At 40.0% G+C, this 23,258-nt stretch overlaps 7 protein-coding genes across 9 annotated transcripts; 3 read left to right on the forward strand and 4 right to left on the reverse strand.

Moving 5' to 3' along the window:
* Nucleotides 1-1,859: 1,859 nt before the first annotated feature.
* Nucleotides 1,860-14,582, forward strand: LOC125879846 (hemoglobin embryonic subunit alpha-like). Its single transcript, XM_049561947.1, has 4 exons — nucleotides 1,860-1,864; nucleotides 13,837-13,953; nucleotides 14,041-14,248; nucleotides 14,406-14,582. The coding sequence occupies exons 2-4, from the start codon at nucleotides 13,856-13,858 to the stop codon at nucleotides 14,532-14,534; spliced, it is 435 nt and encodes a 144-aa protein (XP_049417904.1). The 5' UTR covers nucleotides 1,860-1,864; nucleotides 13,837-13,855; the 3' UTR covers nucleotides 14,535-14,582.
* On the forward strand, nucleotides 1,860-18,346 carry LOC125879844 (hemoglobin embryonic subunit alpha-like). Its single transcript, XM_049561946.1, has 4 exons — nucleotides 1,860-1,864; nucleotides 17,602-17,718; nucleotides 17,806-18,013; nucleotides 18,170-18,346. The coding sequence occupies exons 2-4, from the start codon at nucleotides 17,621-17,623 to the stop codon at nucleotides 18,296-18,298; spliced, it is 435 nt and encodes a 144-aa protein (XP_049417903.1). The 5' UTR covers nucleotides 1,860-1,864; nucleotides 17,602-17,620; the 3' UTR covers nucleotides 18,299-18,346.
* LOC125879841 (hemoglobin embryonic subunit alpha-like) lies at nucleotides 4,068-8,845 on the forward strand. 3 transcript variants are annotated; one of them, XM_049561944.1, is made up of 3 exons: nucleotides 4,068-5,025; nucleotides 8,348-8,555; nucleotides 8,713-8,845. In XM_049561944.1, the coding sequence occupies exons 1-3, from the start codon at nucleotides 4,928-4,930 to the stop codon at nucleotides 8,839-8,841; spliced, it is 435 nt and encodes a 144-aa protein (XP_049417901.1). In that variant the 5' UTR covers nucleotides 4,068-4,927; the 3' UTR covers nucleotides 8,842-8,845. The 3 variants fall into 3 exon arrangements, with proteins under 3 accessions (XP_049417901.1, XP_049417900.1, XP_049417899.1); XM_049561943.1 differs by lacking the exon at nucleotides 8,348-8,555 and adding an exon at nucleotides 5,113-5,320 and having other exon boundaries at nucleotides 4,816-5,025; XM_049561942.1 differs by lacking the exons at nucleotides 8,348-8,555; nucleotides 8,713-8,845 and adding exons at nucleotides 5,113-5,320; nucleotides 5,478-5,668 and having other exon boundaries at nucleotides 4,848-5,025.
* On the reverse strand, nucleotides 6,389-7,361 carry LOC125879839 (hemoglobin subunit beta-2-like). The gene is made up of 3 exons (XM_049561940.1): nucleotides 7,056-7,361; nucleotides 6,634-6,856; nucleotides 6,389-6,540 (listed from the first exon to the last, which is right to left on the reverse strand). Exons 1-3 carry the CDS (start codon nucleotides 7,145-7,147, stop codon nucleotides 6,412-6,414), a joined length of 444 nt encoding a protein of 147 aa, XP_049417897.1. The 5' UTR covers nucleotides 7,148-7,361; the 3' UTR covers nucleotides 6,389-6,411.
* On the reverse strand, nucleotides 10,137-11,526 carry LOC125879840 (hemoglobin subunit beta-2). The gene is made up of 3 exons (XM_049561941.1): nucleotides 10,796-11,526; nucleotides 10,373-10,595; nucleotides 10,137-10,279 (listed from the first exon to the last, which is right to left on the reverse strand). Exons 1-3 carry the CDS (start codon nucleotides 10,885-10,887, stop codon nucleotides 10,151-10,153), a joined length of 444 nt encoding a protein of 147 aa, XP_049417898.1. The 5' UTR covers nucleotides 10,888-11,526; the 3' UTR covers nucleotides 10,137-10,150.
* On the reverse strand, nucleotides 15,846-17,289 carry LOC125879838 (hemoglobin subunit beta-2-like). Its single transcript, XM_049561938.1, has 3 exons — nucleotides 16,514-17,289; nucleotides 16,091-16,313; nucleotides 15,846-15,997 (listed from the first exon to the last, which is right to left on the reverse strand). The coding sequence occupies exons 1-3, from the start codon at nucleotides 16,603-16,605 to the stop codon at nucleotides 15,869-15,871; spliced, it is 444 nt and encodes a 147-aa protein (XP_049417895.1). The 5' UTR covers nucleotides 16,606-17,289; the 3' UTR covers nucleotides 15,846-15,868.
* A 3,526-nt stretch (nucleotides 18,347-21,872) lies between the features above and the next one.
* Nucleotides 21,873-23,179, reverse strand: LOC125879837 (hemoglobin subunit beta-2-like). The gene is made up of 3 exons (XM_049561937.1): nucleotides 22,542-23,179; nucleotides 22,118-22,340; nucleotides 21,873-22,024 (listed from the first exon to the last, which is right to left on the reverse strand). The coding sequence occupies exons 1-3, from the start codon at nucleotides 22,631-22,633 to the stop codon at nucleotides 21,896-21,898; spliced, it is 444 nt and encodes a 147-aa protein (XP_049417894.1). The 5' UTR covers nucleotides 22,634-23,179; the 3' UTR covers nucleotides 21,873-21,895.
* Between the last annotated feature and the right edge of the window lie 79 nt (nucleotides 23,180-23,258).

The following is a 23,258-nucleotide window of genomic DNA, read 5'->3' on the forward strand; positions in this document are numbered from 1 at the left end:
ACTGGACAGACATGGATGTTAACTGTAACTTGACTGACAGTCACACAAGTGCGAGGGAGCAATCCTAGTTTTATATTTGTTTTGTAATGTTTTTTACAGACTTGAAGTCAGTTGATCCATCTTTCATTGGGCATGTTGGATTATGTCCACAAGAGGGCGCTCTAACACAAACAGTTAATTATGTTCTCTCGGTCTACATCAACACACCGTTCACATCATCATCAGGCCCCAAACCATCAAAACTGTCCCAGCTGCAGTGACCTGTTTCATGTTCATATGTACGTTTCAATTCAGTTTCATTCTTTTAACTCTCAGCAACATTATAAATGTAGGCACAAACTATTTTATTTAAGACATTCTAACGTATTTATCTTAATTTCATTCTACTTAAAAGTGTAACAAAATGCTTTAATCTTGACCAACTTCTTAAAATAAGTTTTCAACTGATAAAAACACTTAAATGTAACAAGCATCATTTTTAATGCTGAAAACTTAATTTTTAGCCAAACCCTATGAATCATTTTTTAGAGTGAGATATCAGCCGTATACAGATGTCTGCCTTCTCTTAATATAATGGAGCTAAAATGGCACTTGGCTTGTTGTGCTCAAAATGCCAAAAAATGAATAAAAAATAAATTGAAAAACTTTAACAGCAATGCCTCTTCCCAGAAATGATGACCTGGTAATCGCAAGACCTGGTTGTGAACAATTTCATCTAGGAACTACTTTCTTTCTACAAAACTGCACCCATCAACCGTATCTCTGCGCAGAAGGAGATATGCATCTACTGCTAGCTCACCCAGCACCACTGAGCTAGCTCATGTTACAGGTGTTTTATTCTAGCTCCGATTACTGTCTTAAGTGCTGCTTCATGCCTGGAAATAATTAAAATGAACAGGTTTTATGGAGGACCAGGGGTCCAGTTTCCTTCCTATGCAAAACTGCATGTGTGAAGCCAGAGAATAACCAAATGCTGTATGACTTACTGTCTGCCTCACGGTAAGTGCTCCTGCAATAAGCTGTGTGGATTGGCTGTCTTTTTCAATTTGTTGAGGGGGAATAGTTGTATGCACAACATGTAGGTGCAAGGCTATCAAAAAAATAGTATACATGATGGAAAAAAGCAATACCTGCACATGTACTCCATGCCACAAAGGTTTAATGAAGACATTTTGATCCTACTTGGATTTTCATCAGGTTAAAATTGTGTTTTGACCAAGTAGGATCTAAACATCTTGATTAAACATTTCTGGCTGTAAACTGCATTGTTATGGTGCCGACTGTTAGCCAGTTCTTCTACCATGTGTTTATGATGATGTTCAGGCAAGAATGCTGCACTGACAGTGCATACAACTCCTTTTTCCCTTTCAATGGGAAAGTTGCCATCTTCAAAGTCATGACATTCAGGCCCATCTGCTCTAAAGGTTTTCTAGTCCTTCAAAAACATCATCAGGTCCAACTGGGGAATCAGTTGGACGAGAAGCAAGAGGACTCAGCTATTTATCATGTGTCAAAAATGACTAAACAAGGAGGTAACAATAAAGAGGTAAAACTCCAGTAACATTTGGAGTATATGGAACAACCTTATTGTTAGCCTGAATCATTTTGGCTTGTGGCCTTTGCTTGTGGTCATCCACCACATGCTGAAATGCTTTGGTCTTACAATAAAGTTGCTCTGCACACAACCGTTTTATCTCTTCTGACTTTTCCCTTCTCCATGCACCTTTGAAGTGGGTGAAGTTCTGCTGCAAATCCCTAATCTGCTTCTACAATCCTCACCAGTCGTGGCCAGCAGTGTTCGCAGATGCAAACAACCCTGCCTTGGACATAGTTGGGCCGTTTTGAGGTAGCTCCTGCAAAAAAAGTAAGTACACACTGAACCTGAATCAAGGCTGTTGTTAGATGTAGAGCCAAGCTTAAACCATCACTAAAATCAAGATGAGTTGTTGCGTTGTAGCTGGCAGCGTTTGGTATGTTGACAGAGAGGAGGAGGAAGTTTGGTTTTTCCCAAACTCTGGAGTGTTTGAACAACTTGGGTGTGTTCTGAATCACATAATTTTTCTGTTTACTTCTAGTAGGTACTGCAGCTGCCCTAAAAAGTACGTACTGTTGCATGTAGTATGCACACAGTCAGGACAAGCTACTTCCTCAAAATCCTGCATAACTATGTTTTCATTATTTTACAATCACCTGAAAATAAGTATCCTGTGTCTGTTACCTTAGATGGTGTCATTATATCTACATACAGATCAGATCCTCTTCCACAGGGTCTGCCATGTCCGTAACAGACAAACCAAAGGCTACCATAGTTCTCCTTCTCACCTGGCACACAGAGGAAGTTTTAGTTGGTTGCAGTCTTCAGCCTCACCACTAGATGTCACTCAACCCTACACACTAGAACTTTAAAACACTGCAATAATGTGTACTGTTTTTTTTAAGTGTGCCCCCGTCACAGTCTCAAGAAAAACACGTATCATTGCTCCAGCTGTTTTCCTCAGACAGCTGCTTGTCTTTGGGAGGGGTCGCTGAGATAAGTTCTCCAGTGTAAGCAATGCCCCCAGTCTGCACCATGACAGTGCTGTTCAGAGGTCAAGGAGTTTTTGTTATGAGATTGTTGAGTTCATTGTGTGTCACAACTGTGTGTCTTGTCTCTATGAGGCAGGCTCTGTTCATTACAGCTTTTATTGTTGATTGTATTTCCAATTATTTTATTCTTAATATTTGTGCTTCTAACTCTGGGGTGTCAAATTCATTTTAGTTCATGGGCCAAATACAGCCCAGTTTGATCCCAGATGAGCCGGACCAATAAAAGCATTGCACAATAACCTATAAGAACCACCAGTGCCAATGTTTCCCTTTTTTGTGTAAAGAATTACAAGTTCATTCTGTAGATGTTCATCCTTCTGCATAACAGACAAACAGCCTGAGATGTCTTAAGAAAAATAAGTGCAATTTCAACAGTGTCTCACTGTGTCTCATTTTCACAGATAAGAAACAATAAATTCTGAAGACAATAAAGCCTCCACAAAAATAGCATTTTAAGGCTTGTGTGTGATTTATCCTTCAGGGATTTATCCTGGCTTCATAAGAGCAGAGGAAATCTCTTGTCACTAGGCTAATTTATACAATGTAAAATGCCAAAGGCTTGTGCTAATATTAGCATGTTGTATTGGTTCGGAAAATGTGTTTAGTATGACAGTTGTTTTGTCAGTGAAATTTGTGAGTTGTAACAGAGCCAAATTGTGTGCCATTACTTTTGTTAAATGTTGCTGTTGTCCCTGGTTTTATATGAGAAGAGGAAAAGATCACTAGCTGCTAGGCTAACTTATACAATGTAAAATGCCAAAGGCTTGTGCTAATAGCATTAGCATGTTGTATTTGTTTGGAAAATGTGTTTAGTGTGACAGTTGTTTTGTCAGTAAACCTTCTGAATTGTAATGGAGCCATATTGTGTGCCGTTACCTTCGTAAATGTTACTGTTTTCCCTGGTTTTACACGAGAAGAGGTAAAGATCACTAACTGCAAAGCTTATTTATACAATGTAAAATGCCATAGGGTTGTGCTAATAGCATTAGCATGTTGTATTTGTTTGGAAAATGTGTTTAGTATGATAGTTGTTTTGTCAGTGAACTTTGTGAGGTGTAACTGAGCCAAATTGTGTGCTGTTACCTTTGTTAAATGCTGCTGTTGTCCCTGGTTTTACATGAGTAGAGGAAAAGTCTGCTAGCTGCTAGGCTAATTTATGCAATGTAAAATACCAAAGGCTTGTGCTAATAGCATTAGCATGTTGTATTTGTTTGGAAAATTTGTTTAGTGTTACAGTTGTTTTGTCAGTGAACCTTGTGAGTTGTAACCGAGCCAAATTGTGTGCTGTTACCTTTGTTAAATGTTGCTGTTGTCCCTGGTTTTACATGAGAAGAGGAAAAGATCACTAGCTGCTAGGCTAATTTATACAATGTAAAATGCCATAGGCTTGTGCTAATAAAATTAGCATGTTGTATTTGTGGGGAAAATGTGTCCAGATAAAGACAAGCGTTTGTCTGTGAATGCTGCAAGTTATAGTGAAGCTGATTTGTGTACTTGTGTTTGAAATTGTCTCTATCAAGACATGTTTAATGTGTGTTTTGTGTGTGTTTTGAATCAACTAAACTTTATAGCACTTCACAGAAACCTCCAGCACCGACTTCTGTAGCTCCCAACTCTGCCTCCATCCAAAGGCCTCCAGCCCTAAAACAATTTCTCTGCTCATCTGATTATAATTGACAGTCAATTTCCGGATATGTAGGGCAGTAGTGTGTAACTTACACTGCACTATCAGCTGAGCGACACAGCTTATCAATTTGTTTCTTCTGTGTGGACCCACCCTGTACCAGCTGCAGGGCATTGGGTTTGATAAGCCATAGAATCGCCAAGTATGGCCTGGCAGCAGAACATGATGTTGGTAATTATGTTGGAAAGTTTTCAATAAATCTATTAGGCCCTACTACCTGATTGCAGAGCCTGGATTTGAATTCTGATTGAACTGGGACTGCTTGCTCTCTGCACGGTTGAACATTTTAAGCAGAGATCAACAACATGTGCGCACAAACACGGATGATCAGTTTGAAGCCGTAGTTAATAAATATATTGCTATTTGCTCCAGAGAAATTTTTGCAAGACCCTGAGGTCAGATATGAAAATACATGCTGCCTTATGCTTTGACTTGTTCGTATACAAGCATGCGACAGCAAATTTCTATTTTGCCCACAATTATTATGATGATGAGCATGCAATTTTGCGTTTATCTCGTGCCCGCTGCTTGGTGGACCGCCTTACAGCAGCCTATCTCGGAGGTTGTCCTGGGTGTGCCCATTCTCTGCTCCAAGCATAAAACCCCCGCGGTTTAAGCGGATCACAGCAGTAAACGCGAGTAAAATAAAGAGTCAAGATGGCCAGTCTCTCTGCAAAGGACAAGGACAGAGTCAGAGCTTTCTGGGCTAAGGTAGCTCCGAAGTCTGAGGACATCGGGGCCGAAGCTCTGGCCAGGTAAATATCACCAAAGACTATCTGCTGTTGGCTCCAGTATTTACTGATTAATGTATATACTGACTCTTTTTGTTGTCATTTACCCAGGATGCTGACGGTGTACCCGCAGACCAAGACTTACTTTGCTCACTGGAAGGACCAGAGCCCGACCTCTGCCTCTGCCAAGAAGCACGGAATTACTGTGATGGATGCGATTGGAAATGCTGTGAGCAAAATCGACGACCTGAAAGGAGGTCTTCTGACCCTCAGTGAGCTGCACGCCTTCACTCTGCGTGTGGACCCTGCCAACTTCAAGGTGCAGTGCCAAAGTCATTCAAAGATAACAGCGTGTCATGTAGATCAGGTGTCCCTCAGACATATAGGGCCTTGAGGGTTTCACACCTGCAACATGTCCATCTGGGAGCTAAAAACTTCATATATGTAACATGTGTGTGGTCGCCTTGTTTTCACAGATCATCTCCCACTGCATCCTTGTGGTCATGGCCATCATGTTTCCCAACGACTTCACCCCTGAGGTCCATGTGTCTCTGGACAAGTTCCTGGCTTGTCTGGCCCAGGCCCTGGCTGAGAAATACCGATAAACAGCAGGAGAAGATGACGGAACATGCAGCATGAGCTCAGTCCGAACATAATAAATAAATATGAATACAAAAAAAATGGTTTGTCTTTTTTTTGCAATGCTTTCTTTTATATGATGGTGTTTATCAAGAGTCAGCTGTTGTTTAGGCCTGTTCAGCAACACTGAGGGTGGAGTCCAATTAAAGTTACTCTCATGGGCATTTATGACACGGTAACAGCTGTAATAAAAATAAATAACTAGGCTAAATAAACGAATAAATAGTTAAATAAAAAAATCCCATTCACTCTGAAATAACGTATGACCGCAACTGTAAAGAAGAGTTGACATGTGCATGAGGAAACAGCCCAACATGACCACACCTTAACGATTTAAGAACAGTCCCAAAATAATGTACATAAGTCCATCCGACTTTTTATATTTTGTACAAATCTATGACGCAATCAAAAAAGGTGTTAAAGGCTGGATTGTGTCAAAATAACCCTTTCATAAACAGTTTGCAGATGCTTTTCCCATCGTTTCACAGCGTTATCTATATTTGGTTTATCATAGCTTATCATAGTTATTTAAAAAAAAAAAAAAAAAAAGAAAAAAAAAAGAAATACAAGCTTTGTTTCGTGTGTAATGATAATTACACCCCCACTGATCCAAGGATGGTCTTGTCCTGGGTTAACTAGTTTGTTTTGGACACCATCATAGACAAAGAGTTTGCTCGTTAAACTCATTGTTTTATTTGTTTCTGAGACAAAAAAAACAAAAAACAAAAGCTTTAAAAGAATTGATCAGTGATGGTCTTCTGCTGCAGCTCTCTAGTGGTACTGTCTTCCCAGGGCGTTCACCACCACTGCGATGAACTTCTGGAAAGCTGCCTGGACCTCACCAGTGAAGTCTTTACCCATTCGAGCAGCGATCACAATGGTCAGGCAGTCGGAAATGAGCTGCAACACAACAAGCACCAATGCACATCAGCAACATGAAAGATCGGTTGCTGAATAGGAATAACAAGCGTTACATTAGCTCCACCACTTTACCCTGAAATTGTCGGGGTCCACGTGCAGTTTCTCGGAGTGCAGCACGCTCAGCTCGGCATAGGTCGCCTTGATGTCGTCCATGTTCTTCACACCCCGGTCCAGACCGTGGAGGATAGTTGTTCCGTGTTTTGCAATCAGAGGATTCCCCATGATAGCAGCTGCGTTGTAGAGGTTTCCAAAGTTGCCGAAATACCTCTGAGTCCAGGGGTAGACGATCAGACACCTGAGGAAACATGCAAAAACATAAACGTTACAGGATTGGATTAGGAGACGAAATGTGTGCGCCAAGAAAATGAGCCCGTGTGACAATGAGACGCATTGTGCACAATGAGAAAACGCAATGCATCAATCCTGATCTTTAAATATAGTCGAGGGTGTCGCAAAGTGATTTCTCAAGCACAGCCTCAGTTGCAAAGACTCACCTGGAAAGAGCTGCAGGTCCCACGACCTCATACTCCATCTTGCTGAAGATGTCCTGGATGGTGGCGCGCTCGAAGTCTGTCCATTCAACCATTTTGCCTGCTCAAGGATTTTCCGTGCTGGTCAGCAAATCTCCAGCACCAGATGCAGTTTTTAAAGCAACCTGCTCCCCTCCGAGAAGCATATGATTGGGTGGGCGGCCGGTGGGCCGGACGAGTATTGTGGATTCCCAATAATGATAAGAGAAGGGTGCGTCTGCACCGCCTAGATTGTCTCTGATAGAGCAAATTGTTATCGTCTGGCCGCAGAGTTTACCCCCGGTCGGCCCCACAGGGTCCAGCCAGTCAACAAGCCAGTGTGAAACAAGGGGCCGGGATCACTAATTGTTGCTGCGAGCATCAGCCTGATATATCCACATATGACCAAGAGTAGGGCAAAATGCCAAAAAGACAAATCACGGTACAATGAGAGCTGAATTAGCCACGCGTAAAAACTGAAACCTGCCAGTCAGTGTTCAAACAGCGGGTCCCTCGGACAGCTCCCAGTGTGATGAAGATCTCAGCATCAGCACCTTGGACAGCGGTCATTAAATTGAACTGCAGAATGCTGAATGACCACCTGAATCATTTCTGTCAGTGCAAACATCAGTCACTTTTTATTTCTTCATCATCCACCATCCTCAAAATTGTGACTACTTAAGTTGGCCTACAGTGCTTGAGTAAATGTTCTTAGTTACTGTCCACCACTGCCCATGAAACTACACAGAGACATGTGGGTTTTTTTGTTTAATGATTAAGTTTATCACACTGTTAATAGGAAATTTAGAGTTGACAGGAATCGTCCAGCACCTTTAGATCATCAGTTGTCAGTGGACCTTTTAAATGTGATTTTCTACACATTACACAATGTAGATTATTTGTAAACATCATGTTAAATTCAGAGACGCCCCACAGTCATTGTGAGGGGCCCCTTTGTTTATCTCATGGAGGTGAAACGCCTTGTTGTGCATCTTATCTTGGAGGAGGTTCTGGGTGTATCAATGCTCTGTTTTGGCCATAAAAACCCTCACGGTTTGAATCCATCACGACAGTAACCAATACTCAGTCAAGATGACCAGTCTCTCTGCAAAGGACAAGGACAGAGTCAGAGCTTTCTGGGCTAAGATAGCTCCGAAGACTGAGGACATCGGGGCTGAAGCTCTGGCCAGGTAAATATGACCAAAGACTGTCTGCTGTTGGCTCCAGTATTTACTGATTAATGTATATACTGACTCTTTTTGTTGTCATTTACCCAGGATGCTGACGGTGTACCCGCAGACCAAGACTTACTTTGCTCACTGGAAGGACCAGAGCCCGACCTCTGCCTCTGCCAAGAAGCACGGAATTACTGTGATGAATGGGATTGGAGATGCTGTGAGCAAAATCGACGACCTGAAAGGAGGTCTTCTGACCCTCAGTGAGCTGCACGCCTTCACTCTGCGTGTGGACCCTGCCAACTTCAAGGTGCAGTGCCAAAGTCATTCAAAGATAACAGCATGTCATGTAGATCAGGTGTCCCTCAGACATATAGGGCCTTGAGGGTTTCACACCTGCAACATGTCCATCTGGGAGCTAAAAACTTCATATATGTAACATGTGTGTGGTCGCCTTGTTTTCACAGATCATCTCCCACTGCATCCTTGTGGTCCTGGCCATCATGTATCCCACCGACTTCACCCCTGAGGTCCATGTGTCTCTGGACAAGTTCCTGGCTTGTCTGGCCCAGGCCCTGGCTGAGAAATACCGATAAACAGCAGGAGAAGATGATGGAGCATGCAGCATGAGCTCAGTCTGAATATAATAAATAAATATGGATGAAAAAAAGGTCTTTTTTGCAATGTTTTATTTTATATGTTGGTTCATCAAGAGTCAGCTGTTGTTTAGGCCTGTTCAGCAACACTGGTTTTGGAAAAATGATGGAGAACACAGTGTTGTTGCTTAAATTCAATTAACATTTTATAAAACAAAAGTCAGTATAGAAACTCACCAGATGCAATACATGATGTTTACAGCTGTCTGCATTATGCGACAATAGGCTCTGGGTTCATACTGTGCATTATGGTTAATGCAATGTAAAAAAAAAAAAAAATCCAAATTATTGCACCTGTAATGTCACTGTTATTATAATTACAGTTACTCTCATGGTCATTTGTGACACGGTAACAGCTGCAATGAAAAAAATAGATAAAGAAGAGTTGATGTATACATAAGGAAACAAGCCAAGTGTTAGTTTAAAAAAAAAAAAAAACACGTGTGTCATGCGTATGAATAGATTACTATTATTGTTATTGTTATTATGATTAACACTGTCTGTATTGTAATAGCCTTTTTTTGTGAAGAAAATACACAGGTGAACATAACTGTTAATAAAATTGTAAAATAGTAACTAAACAATAAGTACATTTTTAAAAAGTAAATACATTAAGATTAGAAATAAAATAAAATAAGGGAGAAATCAATAAATACAATAAATAGAAATAAAAAATGTTATAGTGTTATTATAATATAATACGATACAATACAATACAATACTATATTATGTTGTAGCCTATTGTATTATATTATATTATATTTGGTCTTGTCCTGAGGTAACTCGGTTCTAATAAAGTGGGGAAACTGTAGACAAGCAAAGAAATCTTTCAGAGGACAGAAGAGCATCATGCTCATCCAACAGATCTTCTACCACTCTGATACCTCTATCATGATCGATTAGTTTCGCTTTAATCCTGGAGGGAACCTGTTGTTCCTAAATATGAAGAAGTATTAATGATTATTTTAAAGCAGTAGGTTTGATATTCAGTGATGCTGTGATGTATACACTAACAGAACAGACTGATGTTATGTGTAAGGATCATGTGTCACATTTGACCTTTTGTTCCTCTCTAAACTAAAGGTGTGTGTCTAACAGTCTCTGTGTTTGTGTACTGTCATAATTTATTTTGGACACCATCATAGAGACAGAAATTGTTTAGCTCATTGTTTTATTTTTTTCTGAGACAAAAAAAACAAAACAAAAGCTTTAAAAGAATTGATCAGTGATGGTCTTCTGCTGCAGCTCTCTAGTGGTACTGTCTTCCCAGGGCGTTCACCACCACTGCGATGAACTTCTGGAAAGCTGCCTGGACCTCACCAGTGAAGTCTTTACCCATCTGAGCAGCGATCACAATGGTCAGGCAGTCGGAAATGAGCTGCAACACAACAAGCACCAGTGCACATCAGCAACATGAAAGATCGGTTGTTGAATAGGAATAACAAGCGTTACATTAGCTCCACCACTTTACCCTGAAATTGTCGGGGTCCACGTGCAGTTTCTCGGAGTGCAGCACGCTCAGCTCGGCATAGGTCGCCTTGATGTTGTCCATGTTCTTCACACCCCGGTCCAGACCGTGGAGGATAGTTGTTCCGTGTTTTGCAATCAGAGGATTCCCCATGATAGCAGCTGCGTTGTAGAGGTTTCCAAAGTTGCCGAAATACCTCTGAGTCCAGGGGTAGACGATCAGACACCTGAGGAAACATGCAAAAACATAAACGTTACAGGGTTGGATTAGGAGACGAAATGTGTGCGCCAAGAAAATGAGCCCGTGTGACAATGAGACGCATTGTGCACAATGAGAAAACGCAATGCATCAATCCTGATCTTTAAATATAGTCGAGGGTGTCGCAAAAGTGATTTCTCAAGCACAGCCTCAGTTGCAAAGACTCACCTGGAAAGAGCTGCAGGTCCCACGACCTCATACTCCATCTTGCTGAAGATGTCCTGGATGGTGGCGCGCTCGAAGTCTGTCCATTCAACCATTTTGCCTGCTCAAGGATTTTCCGTGCTGGTCAGCAAATCTCCAGCACCAGATGCAGTTTTTAAAGCAACCTGCTCCCCTCCGAGAAGCATATGATTGGGTGGGCGGCCGGTGGGCCGGACGAGTATTGTGGATTCCCAATAATGATAAGAGAAGGGTGCGTCTGCACCGCCTAGATTGTCTCTGATAGAGCAAATTGTTATCGTCTGGCCGCAGAGTTTACCCCCGGTCGGCCCCACAGGGTCCAGCCAGTCAACAAGCCAGTGTGAAACAAGGGGCCCGGGATCACTAATTGTTGCTGCGAGCATCAGCCTGATATATCCACATATGACCAAGAGTAGGGCAAAATGCCAAAAAGACAAATCACGGTACAATGAGAGCTGAATTAGCCACGCGTAAAAGCTGAAACCTGCCAGTCAGTGTTCAAACAGCGGGTCCCTCGGACAGCTCCCAGTGTAATGAAGATCTCAGCATCAGCACCTTGGACAGCGGTCATTAAATTGAACTGCAGAATGCTGAATGACCACCTGAATCATTTCTGTCAGTGCAAACATCAGTCACTTTTTATTTCTTCATCATCCACCATCCTCAAAATTGTGACTACTTAAGTTGGCCTACAGTGCTTGAGTAAATGTTCTTAGTTACTGTCCACCACTGCCCATGAAACTACACAGAGACATGTGGGTTTTTCACACTGTTAATAGGAAATTTGGAGCTGAAAGGTATGGGTTGCCGTTTGTAAAGTGTCTCACACTGAAAATAACATCAACATTTTTCCACATTTAGCTTCAAACAATATTTAAAAAAGTATTGTGAATTTTTTAACGTCACCTTTTACCACATTTACAGCAATATTTGTTAACTTAGAAATATATTAAATAGTTAAATCTAAATATTAAATGTGGCACCTAAATGTTAAATGTTAAATCTAAATATTAAATCTAAATCTAAATCTAAATGTTAAATCTAAATGCTAAATCTAAATCTAAATATTAAATCTAAATCTAAATGCTAAATCTAAATCTAAATATTAAATCTAAATCTACATCTAAATGTTAAAACTAAATGCTAAATATAAATATAAATATAAATGCAAAATATAAATCTAACTGTTAAATCTAAATATTAAATCTAAATCTAAATGTTGAATCTAAATGCTAAATATAAATCCAAATGTTAAATGTTAAATCTAAATGTTCTGGATGAAACTAAATATTTAGCTAATATGCAAATTCACACTGCCGGTCACCGGAAGTACCAAAATAAAAGTTTGAGATGGTCAGACTGTGTTTATAGAAACAAATAACGAATTAAAACCAACTTATCGGGGGAAATGGACACTTGAACATACATTAGCGTGATAATAACTACCTAAAATAACAAGAACCGTGTTTGGAGAAATTTTATTTGATGTGTACTTTGAGTTGTTAGTGTCCCTTTGGAGGGAATCACCTTGTTGTTTACAAATACTTCCGGGTAGAAAACCAGCGGAGTTTCGCTACATATTTATATGCATATCTCACATTTTTCACGTCAATATATCACCGTTTAGACTAATCTCGTATTTGTAAAGTCTATAAACACAATGATTGAACAAACATTACTATCACGTTCTGAAATTAATAACATGGTTATTGTAGATTAGCGGGGCTAACCGTTAGCTTCTAGCACCGTTAGCAGTGTGTGTAATGACTCATTAACTCTAAACGGTCCGTGAAAAATTTTTTTTTTTTTCCAGCGGATGTCTTAGTTACAACATGGTAGAGCTAACTGGAGTAGTTTCATGTCATGTCCGACAACGGGAGGCTTTTAACAGATGACGTCCTGATGTTAACTTTGCTGCTGCTGCAGCCACTGATGCTTTCTAGACATCTTGATTTCCCAAAACTGAATAAATACCACATATAGCAACACAAAACTGCTTTGCTATCTTAATCATGTTGTAACTAAGACATCCGCTGGAAAAAAATATTTTTTTCACGGACCGTTTAAGAGTTAATGAGTCATTACAGACACTGCTAACGGTGCTAAGAGCCAACGGTTGTTAGCTTAGCTTAGGTTGTTAGTCCCTCCGAAGGGACACTGACAACTCAAAGTACACATCAAATAAAATTTCTCCAAACATGTTTCTTGTTATTTTAGGTAGTTATTACCACGCTAATGTATGTTCAAGTGTTCATTTCCCCCGATAAATTGGTTTTAATTCGTTATTTGATTCTATAAACACAGTCTGACCATCTCGAGCTTTTATTTTGGTACTTCCGGTGACCGGCAGTGTGAATTTGCATATTAGCTAAATATTTAGTTTCACCCAGAACATTTAGATTTAACATTTAACATTTAGATTTATATTTAGCATTTAGATTTAACATTTAACATTTAGATTTATATTTAGATTTAATATTTAGATATAACATTTAGATTTAGATTTAATATTTACATTTAGATTTAACATTAAGATTTAGATTTAGATTTAATATTTAGATTTAACATTTAACATTTAGGTGCCACATTTAATATTTAGATTTAACTATTTAATATATTTTTAAGTTAACAAATATTGCTGTAAATGTGGTAAAAGGTAACGTTAAAAAAATTCACAATACTTTTTTAAACATTGTTTGAAGCTAAATGTGGAAAAATGTTGATGTTATTTTCAGCGTGAGACACTTTACAAATGGCACCCCATAGAAAGGAATCGTCCAGCACCTTTAGATCATCAGTTGTCAGTGGACCTTTTAAATGTGATTTTCTACACATTACACAATGTAGATTATTTGTAAACATCATGTTAAATTCAGAGACGCCCCACAGTCATTGTGAGGGGCCCCTTTGTTTATCTCATGGAGGTGAAACGCCTTGTTGTGCATCTTATCTTGGAGGAGGTTCTGGGTGTGTCAATGCTCTGTTTTGGCCATAAAAACCCTCACGGTTTGGATCCATCATGACAGTAACCAATACTCAGTCAAGATGACCAGTCTCTCTGCAAAGGACAAGGACAGAGTCAGAGCTTTCTGGGCTAAGATAGCTCCGAAGACTGAGGACATCGGGGCCGAAGCTCTGGCCAGGTAAATATCACCAAAGACTGTCTGCTGTTGGTTCCAGTATTTACTGATTAATGTATATACTGACTCTTTTTGTTGTCATTTACCCAGGATGCTGACGGTGTACCCGCAGACCAAGACTTACTTTGCTCACTGGAAGGACCAGAGCCCGACCTCTGCCTCTGCCAAGAAGCACGGAATTACTGTGATGAATGGGATTGGAGATGCTGTGAGCAAAATCGACGACCTGAAAGGAGGTCTTCTGACCCTCAGTGAGCTGCACGCCTTCACTCTGCGTGTGGACCCTGCCAACTTCAAGGTGCAGTGCCAAAGTCATTCAAAGATAACAGCATGTCATGTAGATCAGGTGTCCCTCAGACATATAGGGCCTTGAAGGTTTCACACCTGCAACATGTCCATCTGGGAGCTAAAAACTTCATATATGTAACATGTGTGTGGTCACCTTGTTTTCACAGATCATCTCCCACTGCATCCTTGTGGTCCTGGCCATCATGTATCCCACCGACTTCACCCCTGAGGTCCATGTGTCTCTGGACAAGTTCCTGGCTTGTCTGGCCCAGGCCCTGGCTGAGAAATACCGATAAACAGCAGGAGAAGATGACGGAGCATGCAGCATGAGCTCAGTCCGAATATAATAAATAAATATGGATGAAAAAAAGGTCTTTTTTGCAATGTTTTATTTTATATGTTGGTTCATCAAGAGTCAGCTGTTGTTTAGGCCTGTTCAGCAACACTGGTTTTGGAAAAATGATGGAGAACACAGTGTTGTTGCTGAAATTCAATTAACATTTTATAAAACAAAAGTCGGTATAGAAACTCATCAGATGCAATACATGATGTTTACAGCTGTCTGCTTTATGCAACAATAGGCTCTGGGTTCATAGTGTGCATTATGGTTAATGCAATGTAAAAAAAAAAAAAAAAAAAATCCAAATTATTGCACCTGTAATGTCACTGTTATTATAATTACAGTTACTCTCATGGTCATTTGTGACACGGTAACAGCTGCAATGACAAAAATAGATAAAGAAGAGTTGATGTATACATAAGGAAACAAGCCAAGTGTTAGTTTTAAAAAAAAAGAACACGTGTGTCATGCGTATGAATAGATTACTATTATTGTTATTGTTATTATGATTAACACTGTCTGTATTGTAATAGCCTTTTTTTTGTGAAGAAAATACACAGGTGAACATAACTGTTAATAAAATTGTAAAATAGTAACTAAACAATAAGTACATTTTTAAAAAGTAAATACATTAAGACTAGAAATAAAATAAAATAAGGGAGAAATCAATAAATACAATAAATAGAAATAAAAAATGTTATCGTGTTATTACAATATAATACGATACAATACAACACAATACAATACTATATTATGTTGTAGCCTATTGTATTGTATTATATTATATTATATTATATTATATTTGGTCTTGTCCTGAGGTAACTCGGTACTAATAAAGTGGGGAAACTGTAGACAAGCAAAGAAATCTTTCAGAGGACAGAAGAGCATCATGTTCATCCAACAGATCTTCTACCACTCTGATACCTCTATCATGATCGATTAGTTTCACTTTAATCCTGGAGGGAACCTGTTGTTCCTAAATATGAAGAAGTATTAATGATTATTTTAAAGCAGTAGGTTTGATATTCAGTGATGCTGTGATGTATACACTAACAGAACAGACTGATGTTATGTGTAAGGATCATGTGTCACATTTGACCTTTTGTTCCTCTCTAAACTAAAGGTGTGTGTCTAACAGTCTCTGTGTTTGTGTACTGTCATAATTTATTTTGGACACCATCATAGAGACAGAAATTGTTTAGCTCATTGTTTTATTTTTTTCTGAGACAAAAAAACCCAAAACAAAAGCTTTAAAAGAACTGATCAGTGATGGTCTTCTGCTGCAGCTCTCTAGTGGTACTGTCTTCCCAGGGCGTTCACCACCACTGCGATGAACTTCTGGAAAGCTGCCTGGACCTCACCAGTGAAGTCTTTACCCATTCGAGCAGCGATCACAATGGTCAGGCAGTCGGAAATGAGCTGCAACACAACAAGCACCAGTGCACATCAGCAACATGAAAGATCGGTTGTTGAATAGGAATAACAAGCGTTACATTAGCTCCACCACTTTACCCTGAAATTGTCGGGGTCCACGTGCAGTTTCTCGGAGTGCAGCACGCTCAGCTCGGCATAGGTTGCCTTGATGTCGTCCATGTTCTTCACACCCCGGTCCAGACCGTGGAGGATAGTTGTTCCGTGTTTTGCAATCAGAGGATTCCCCATGATAGCAGCTGCGTTGTAGAGGTTTCCAAAGTTGCCGAAATACCTCTGAGTCCAGGGGTAGACGATCAGACACCTGAGGAAACATGCAAAAACATAAACGTTACAGGGTTGGATTAGGAGACGAAATGTGTGCGCCAAGAAAATGAGCCCGTGTGACAATGAGACGCATTGTGCACAATGAGAAAACGCAATGCATCAATCCTGATCTTTAAATATAGTCGAGGGTGTCGCAAAAGTGATTTCTCAAGCACAGCCTCAGTTGCAAAGACTCACCTGGAAAGAGCTGCAGGTCCCACGACCTCATACTCCATCTTGCTGAAGATGTCCTGGATGGTGGCGCGCTCGAAGTCTGTCCATTCAACCATTTTGCCTGCTCAAGGATTTTCCGTGCTGGTCAGCAAATCTCCAGCACCAGATGCAGTTTTTAAAGCAACCTGCTCCCCTCCGAGAAGCATATGATTGGGTGGGCGGCCGGTGGGCCGGACGAGTATTGTGGATTCCCAATAACGATAAGAGAAGGGTGCGTCTGCACCGCCTAGATTGTCTCTGATAGAGCAAATTGTTATCGTCTGGCCGCAGAGTTTACCCCCGGTCGGCCCCACAGGGTCCAGCCAGTCAACAAGCCAGTGTGAAACAAGGGGCCCGGGATCACTAATTGTTGCTGCGAGCATCAGCCTGATATATCCACATATGACCAAGAGTAGGGCAAAATGCCAAAAAGACAAATCACGGTACAATGAGAGCTGAATTAACCACGCGTAAAAACTGAAACCTGCCAGTCAGTGTTCAAACAGCGGGTCCCTCGGACAGCTCCCAGTGTAATGAAGATCTCAGCATCAGCACCTTGGACAGCGGTCATTAAATTGAACTGCAGAATGCTGAATGACCACCTGAATCATTTCTGTCAGTGCAAACATCAGTCACTTTTTATTTCTTCATCATCCACCATCCTCAAAATTGTGACTACTTAAGTTGGCCTACAGTGCTTGAGTAAATGTTCTTAGTTACTGTCCACCACTGCCCATGAAACTACACAGAGACATGTGGGTTTTTTGTTTAATGATTAAGTTTATCACACTGTTAATAGGAAATTTAGAGTTGACAGGAATCGTCCAGCACCTTTAGATCATCAGTTGTCAGTGGACCTTTTAAATGTGATTTTCTACACATTACACAATGTAGATTATTTGTAAACATCATGTTAAATTCAGAGACGCCCCACAGTCATTGTGAGGTGCCCCTTTGTTTATCTCATGGAGGTGAAACGCCTTGTTGTGCATCTTATCTTGGAGGAGGTTCTGGGTGTGTCAATGCTCTGTTTTGGCCATAAAAACCCTCACGGTTTGGATCCATCACGACAGTAACCAATACTCAGTCAAGATGACCAGTCTCTCTGCAAAGGACAAGGACAGAGTCAGAGCTTTCTGGGCTAAGATAGCTCCGAAGACTGAGGACATCGGGGCCGAAGCTCTGGCCAGGTAAATATGACCAAAGACTGTCTGCTGTTGGCTCCAGTATTTACTGATTAATGTATATACTGACTCTTTTTGTTGTCATTTACCCAGGATGCTGACGGTGTACCCGCAGACCAAGACTTACTTTGCTCACTGGAAGGACCAGAGCCCGACCTCTGCCTCTGCCAAGAAGCACGGAATTACTGTGATGAATGGGATTGGAGATGCTGTGAGCAAAATCGACGACCTGAAAGGAGGTCTTCTGACCCTCAGTGAGCTGCACGCCTTCACTCTGCGTGTGGACCCTGCCAACTTCAAGGTGCAGTGCCAAAGTCATTCAAAGATAACAGCATGTCATGTAGATCAGGTGTCCTCAGACATATAGGGCCTTGAAGGTTTCACACCTGCAACATGTCCATCTGGGAGCTAAAAACTTCATATATGTAACATGTGTGTGGTCACCTTGTTTTCACAGATCATCTCCCACTGCATCCTTGTGGTCCTGGCCATCATGTATCCCACCGACTTCACCCCTGAGGTCCATGTGTCTCTGGACAAGTTCCTGGCTTGTCTGGCCCAGGCCCTGGCTGAGAAATACCGATAAACAGCAGGAGACGATGACGGAGCATGCAGCATGAGCTCAGTCCGAACATAATAAATAAATATGGATGAAAAAAAGGTCTTTTTTGCAATGTTTTATTTTATATGTTGGTTCATCAAGAGTCAGCTGTTGTTTAGGCCTGTTCAGCAACACTGGTTTTGGAAAAATGATGGAGAACACAGTGTTGTTGCTTAAATTCAATTAACATTTTATAAAACAAAAGTCGGTATAGAAACTCATCAGATGCAATACATGATGTTTACAGCTGTCTGCTTTATGCAACAATAGGCTCTGGGTTCATAGTGTGCATTATGGTTAATGCAATGTAAAAAAAAAAAAAAAAAATCCAAATTATTGCACCTGTAATGTCATTGTTATTATAATTACAGTTACTCTCATGGTCATTTGTGACACGGTAACAGCTGCAATGAAAAAAACAGATAAAGAAGAGTTGATGTATACATAAGGAAACAAGCCAAGTGTTAGTTTTAAAAAAAAAAAAGAACACGTGTGTCATGCGTATGAATAGATTACTATTATTGTTATTGTTATTATGATTAACACTGTCTGTATTGTAATAGCCTTTTTTTTGTGAAGAAAATACACAGGTGAACATAACTGTTAATAAAATTGTAAAATAGTAACTAAACAATAAGTACATTTTTAAAAAGTAAATACATTAAGACTAGAAATAAAATAAAATAAGGGAGAAATCAATAAATACAATAAATAGAAATAAAAAATGTTATCGTGTTATTACAATATAATACAATACAATACAATACAATACAATACAATACTATATTATGTTGTAGCCTATTGTATTGTATTATATTATATTATATTATATTTGGTCTTGTCCTGAGGTAACTCGGTACTAATAAAGTGGGGAAACTGTAGACAAGCAAAGAAATCTTTCAGAGGACAGAAGAGCATCATGTTCATCCAACAGATCTTCTACCACTCTGATACCTCTATCATGATCGATTAGTAGCACTTTAATCCTGGAGGGAACCTGTTGTTCCTAAATATGAAGAAGTATTAATGATTATTTGAAAGCAGTAGGTTTGATATTCAGTGATGCTGTGACCTAATAAACGGGTCATTATATGAAAACGTGCCATTTCCCATTCTTAATGTTTGATTTTGAAAGTACTGTTTTAAAACTATTTATGACCCTTTTTGGATTAAATAGATCCTTACCTATCAGAAATAGGTGCTGTGCCATCTCGGGCTATCTTATTTTGTATTTTTTTCCACATTTAATCAACATGCATGTGTTTTGTCAACCCTGTTATGATACACCAATTAATGTTTGAAAATGTTTTTAAGGCATATTTACAACAAATCTGATATATTTTGAAGGAGAAATTTCCCCTTGTTACACTGAGTGTGATTGTACAGTGAGAATTTTGAGGTGTTTATGTTTTATCCATGGATGAATATGCTCATTTGCAATTGACACTTTCACAGTATCTTTCTTTTTGGTAAGTAACAGGGCTGACACCTCAGTAACAGGGCTGGCACCTCAGTAACAGGGTTGACAACAGTTACCATACTGATATTTTACGTTGCAGCTTTGGGTCTAATGAAGATAATGGTACATTCATAATCCTTTAATTCAACATGACTAATCAAAGAATATTTTGGAGACATATTTATTGAGAGGTTTTAGCATTTTTCAAAACATGAAAGATATTGAAAGGACAGTCACAATGAATTTGATCCACTGAACATGATTGGCCTGCTCTGAAAGTTGTATCATTTCCTGGGAGTGAAATCAGCTTCTTTTTGTGAATGTCCTGGTGAAAAGACAAGTAACTGTCCTCTTCTATTCATGATTTCTCTTAAAGTTATATAATGTTTGACAGAGGGGGACAAGCTTATTGTGTCAGCTGTTTCCACAAAAGGACATGTTAAAAAGATATTTGTTAGAAATTGTTAATGTACATAAATAACATGATATAAACCTCTCATGAATGCACACCATGTGGTCTCATGACCTTCACCACATGGCTAATAATTGCTGCCAAGAACATTTTTCGTCAACCCTATTACCATCAACCCTGTTACCATTCTAGCATAACAGGGTTGACGTAATAGGGTTAACAAAAGTATGGTTTTGCGAGTACATGAAAATATACTTTCCTTCCCAATAGTAGACATTATATACATGGTTTTTACAAGTTTCATTGCTAGCTGAGAGGGAAATTGAAAAAACTGTGCACTTGGTGACAAGTTTTTGAAATTTGGCATAGTGTAAGGTATGGGTATAAGGTTTTCAAAAACCAAGTTGGGATAGCCACAAATTTCAAAATGGCCCTCACCGGAGATTTGGATCTGCTTCAAATTGTAATGGGTTCCATGTTGGACCATGTTATACCTCTCCACCAAGTTTAACACCATGCCAAATTTCAAAAACTTGTCACAAAGTGCACAATTTTTTCAATATCCCTCTCAGCTAGCAATGAAACTTGTAAAACCATGTATATAATGTCTACTATAAGGAAAGTATATTTTCATGTACTCGCATAACCATACTTTTGTCAACCCTGTTACCATCAACCCTTTTACGCTAGAATGATAACAGGGTTGACGAAAAATGTTCTTGGCAGCCATTACTAGCCATGTGGTGAAGGTCATGAGACCACATGATGTGCATTCATTAGAGGCTTATATCATGTAATTTATGTACATTAAAAATTTCTAACAAATATCTTTTTCACATGTCCTTTTGTGGAAACAGGGCTGACACAATAAGCTTGTCTCCCTCTGTCAAACATTATATAACTCTAAGAAAAATCATAAAAAGAAGAGGACACCTATTTGTCTTTTCACCAGCATGTTCACAAAAGGAAGCTGATTTCACTCCCAGGAAATGATGCAACTTTCGGAGCAGTCCATTATCTCAGAGGGGGTGTTTTCATTAAAAGTAACAGGGTTGACGACTACCTGGCGACCCGACTAAATTGATGTTTTGTTTTGTTTTTTTTAACAACATTTTACATATATTAAGAATAAAACCCATTCATGAATAATGAAAGGACATTTGAGGCTTTATATATAAGTTTATGTTTTTATGATAGTTTGACTTTTGTGGGCCTTAATAGCTAGTAAAAGTAGAACAGTCATACTGAGTGACAGGCCATTTTTACAGCTTTTGAATGATGCTTCACACAAAAAGGTGCTTAAAACTCTGAAAACAAAATAAATACAATTTTACATTGTTTCAATGTTACAAGAGATATCATGGAAAATATATTCTAAAATGATTATAGTGTATTTATTGTTTATTGACATTTATAGCAGTTTTGTTCGAGAGACCCAGAATGGCACGTTTTCTTATAATGACCCAAACACTAACTGAACAGACTGATGTTATGTGTAAGGATCATGTGTCACATTTGACCTTTTGTTCCTCTCTAAACTAAAGGTGTGTGTCTAACAGTCTCTGTGTTTGTGTACTGTCATAATTTATTTTGGACACCATCATAGAGACAGAAATTGTTTAGCTCATTGTTTTATTTGTTTCTGAGACAAAAAAACCCAAAACAAAAGCTTTAAAAGAATTGATCAGTGATGGTCTTCTGCTGCAGCTCTCTAGTGGTACTGTCTTCCCAGGGCGTTCACCACCACTGCGATGAACTTCTGGAAAGCTGCCTGGACCTCACCAGTGAAGTCTTTACCCATTCGAGCAGCGATCACAATGGTCAGGCAGTCGGAAATGAGCTGCAACACAACAAGCACCAGTGCACATCAGCAACATGAAAGATCGGTTGTTGAATAGGAATAACAAGCGTTACATTAGCTCCACCACTTTACCCTGAAATTGTCGGGGTCCACGTGCAGTTTCTCGGAGTGCAGCACGCTCAGCTCGGCATAGGTCGCCTTGATGTTGTCCATGTTCTTCACACCCCGGTCCAGACCGTGGAGGATAGTTGTTCCGTGTTTTGCAATCAGAGGATTCCCCATGATAGCAGCTGCGTTGTAGAGGTTTCCAAAGTTGCCGAAATACCTCTGAGTCCAGGGGTAGACGATCAGACACCTGAGGAAACATGCAAAAACATAAACGTTACAGGGTTGGATTAGGAGACGAAATGTGTGCGCCAAGAAAATGAGCCCGTGTGACAATGAGACGCATTGTGCACAATGAGAAAACGCAATGCATCAATCCTGATCTTTAAATATAGTCGAGGGTGTCGCAAAAGTGATGACTCAAGCACACCCTCAGTTGGCAAAGACTCACCTGGAAAGAGCTGCAGGTCCCACGACCTCATACTCCATCTTGCTGAAGATGTCCTGGATGGTGGCGCGCTCGAAGTCTGTCCATTCAACCATTTTGCCTGCTCAAGGATTTTCCGTGCTGGTCAGCAAATCTCCAGCACCAGATGCAGCTTTTAAAGCAACCTGCTCCCCTCCGAGAAGCATATGATTGGGTGGGCGGCCGGTGGGCCGGACGAGTATTGTGGATTCCCAATAACGATAAGAGAAGGGTGCGTCTGCACCGCCTAGATTGTCTCTGATACAGCAAATTGTTATCGTCTGGCCGCAGAGTTGTTGCTGCGAGCATCAGCCTGATATATCCATATATGACCAAAAGTAGGGCAAAATACCAAAAAGACAAATCACGGTACAATAAGAGCTGAATTAGCCACGCGTAAAAGCTGAAACCTGCCAGTCAGTGTTCAAACAGCGGGTCCCTCGGACAGCTCCCAGTGTGATGAAGATCTCAGCATCAGCACCTTGGACAGCGGTCATTAAATTGAACTACAGAATGCTGAATGACCACCTGAATCATTTCTGTCACTTTTTATTTCTTCATCATCCACCATCCTCAAAATTGTGAAGTTGGCCTACAGTGCTTGAGTAAATGTTCTTAGTTACTGTCCACCACTGCCCATGAAACTACACAGAGACATGTGGGTTTTTTGTTTAATGATTAAGTTTATCACACTGTTAATAG

Source organism: Epinephelus fuscoguttatus, linkage group LG19, assembly GCF_011397635.1.
Source record: "Epinephelus fuscoguttatus linkage group LG19, E.fuscoguttatus.final_Chr_v1".
Lineage (NCBI taxonomy): Eukaryota > Metazoa > Chordata > Actinopteri > Perciformes > Serranidae > Epinephelus > Epinephelus fuscoguttatus.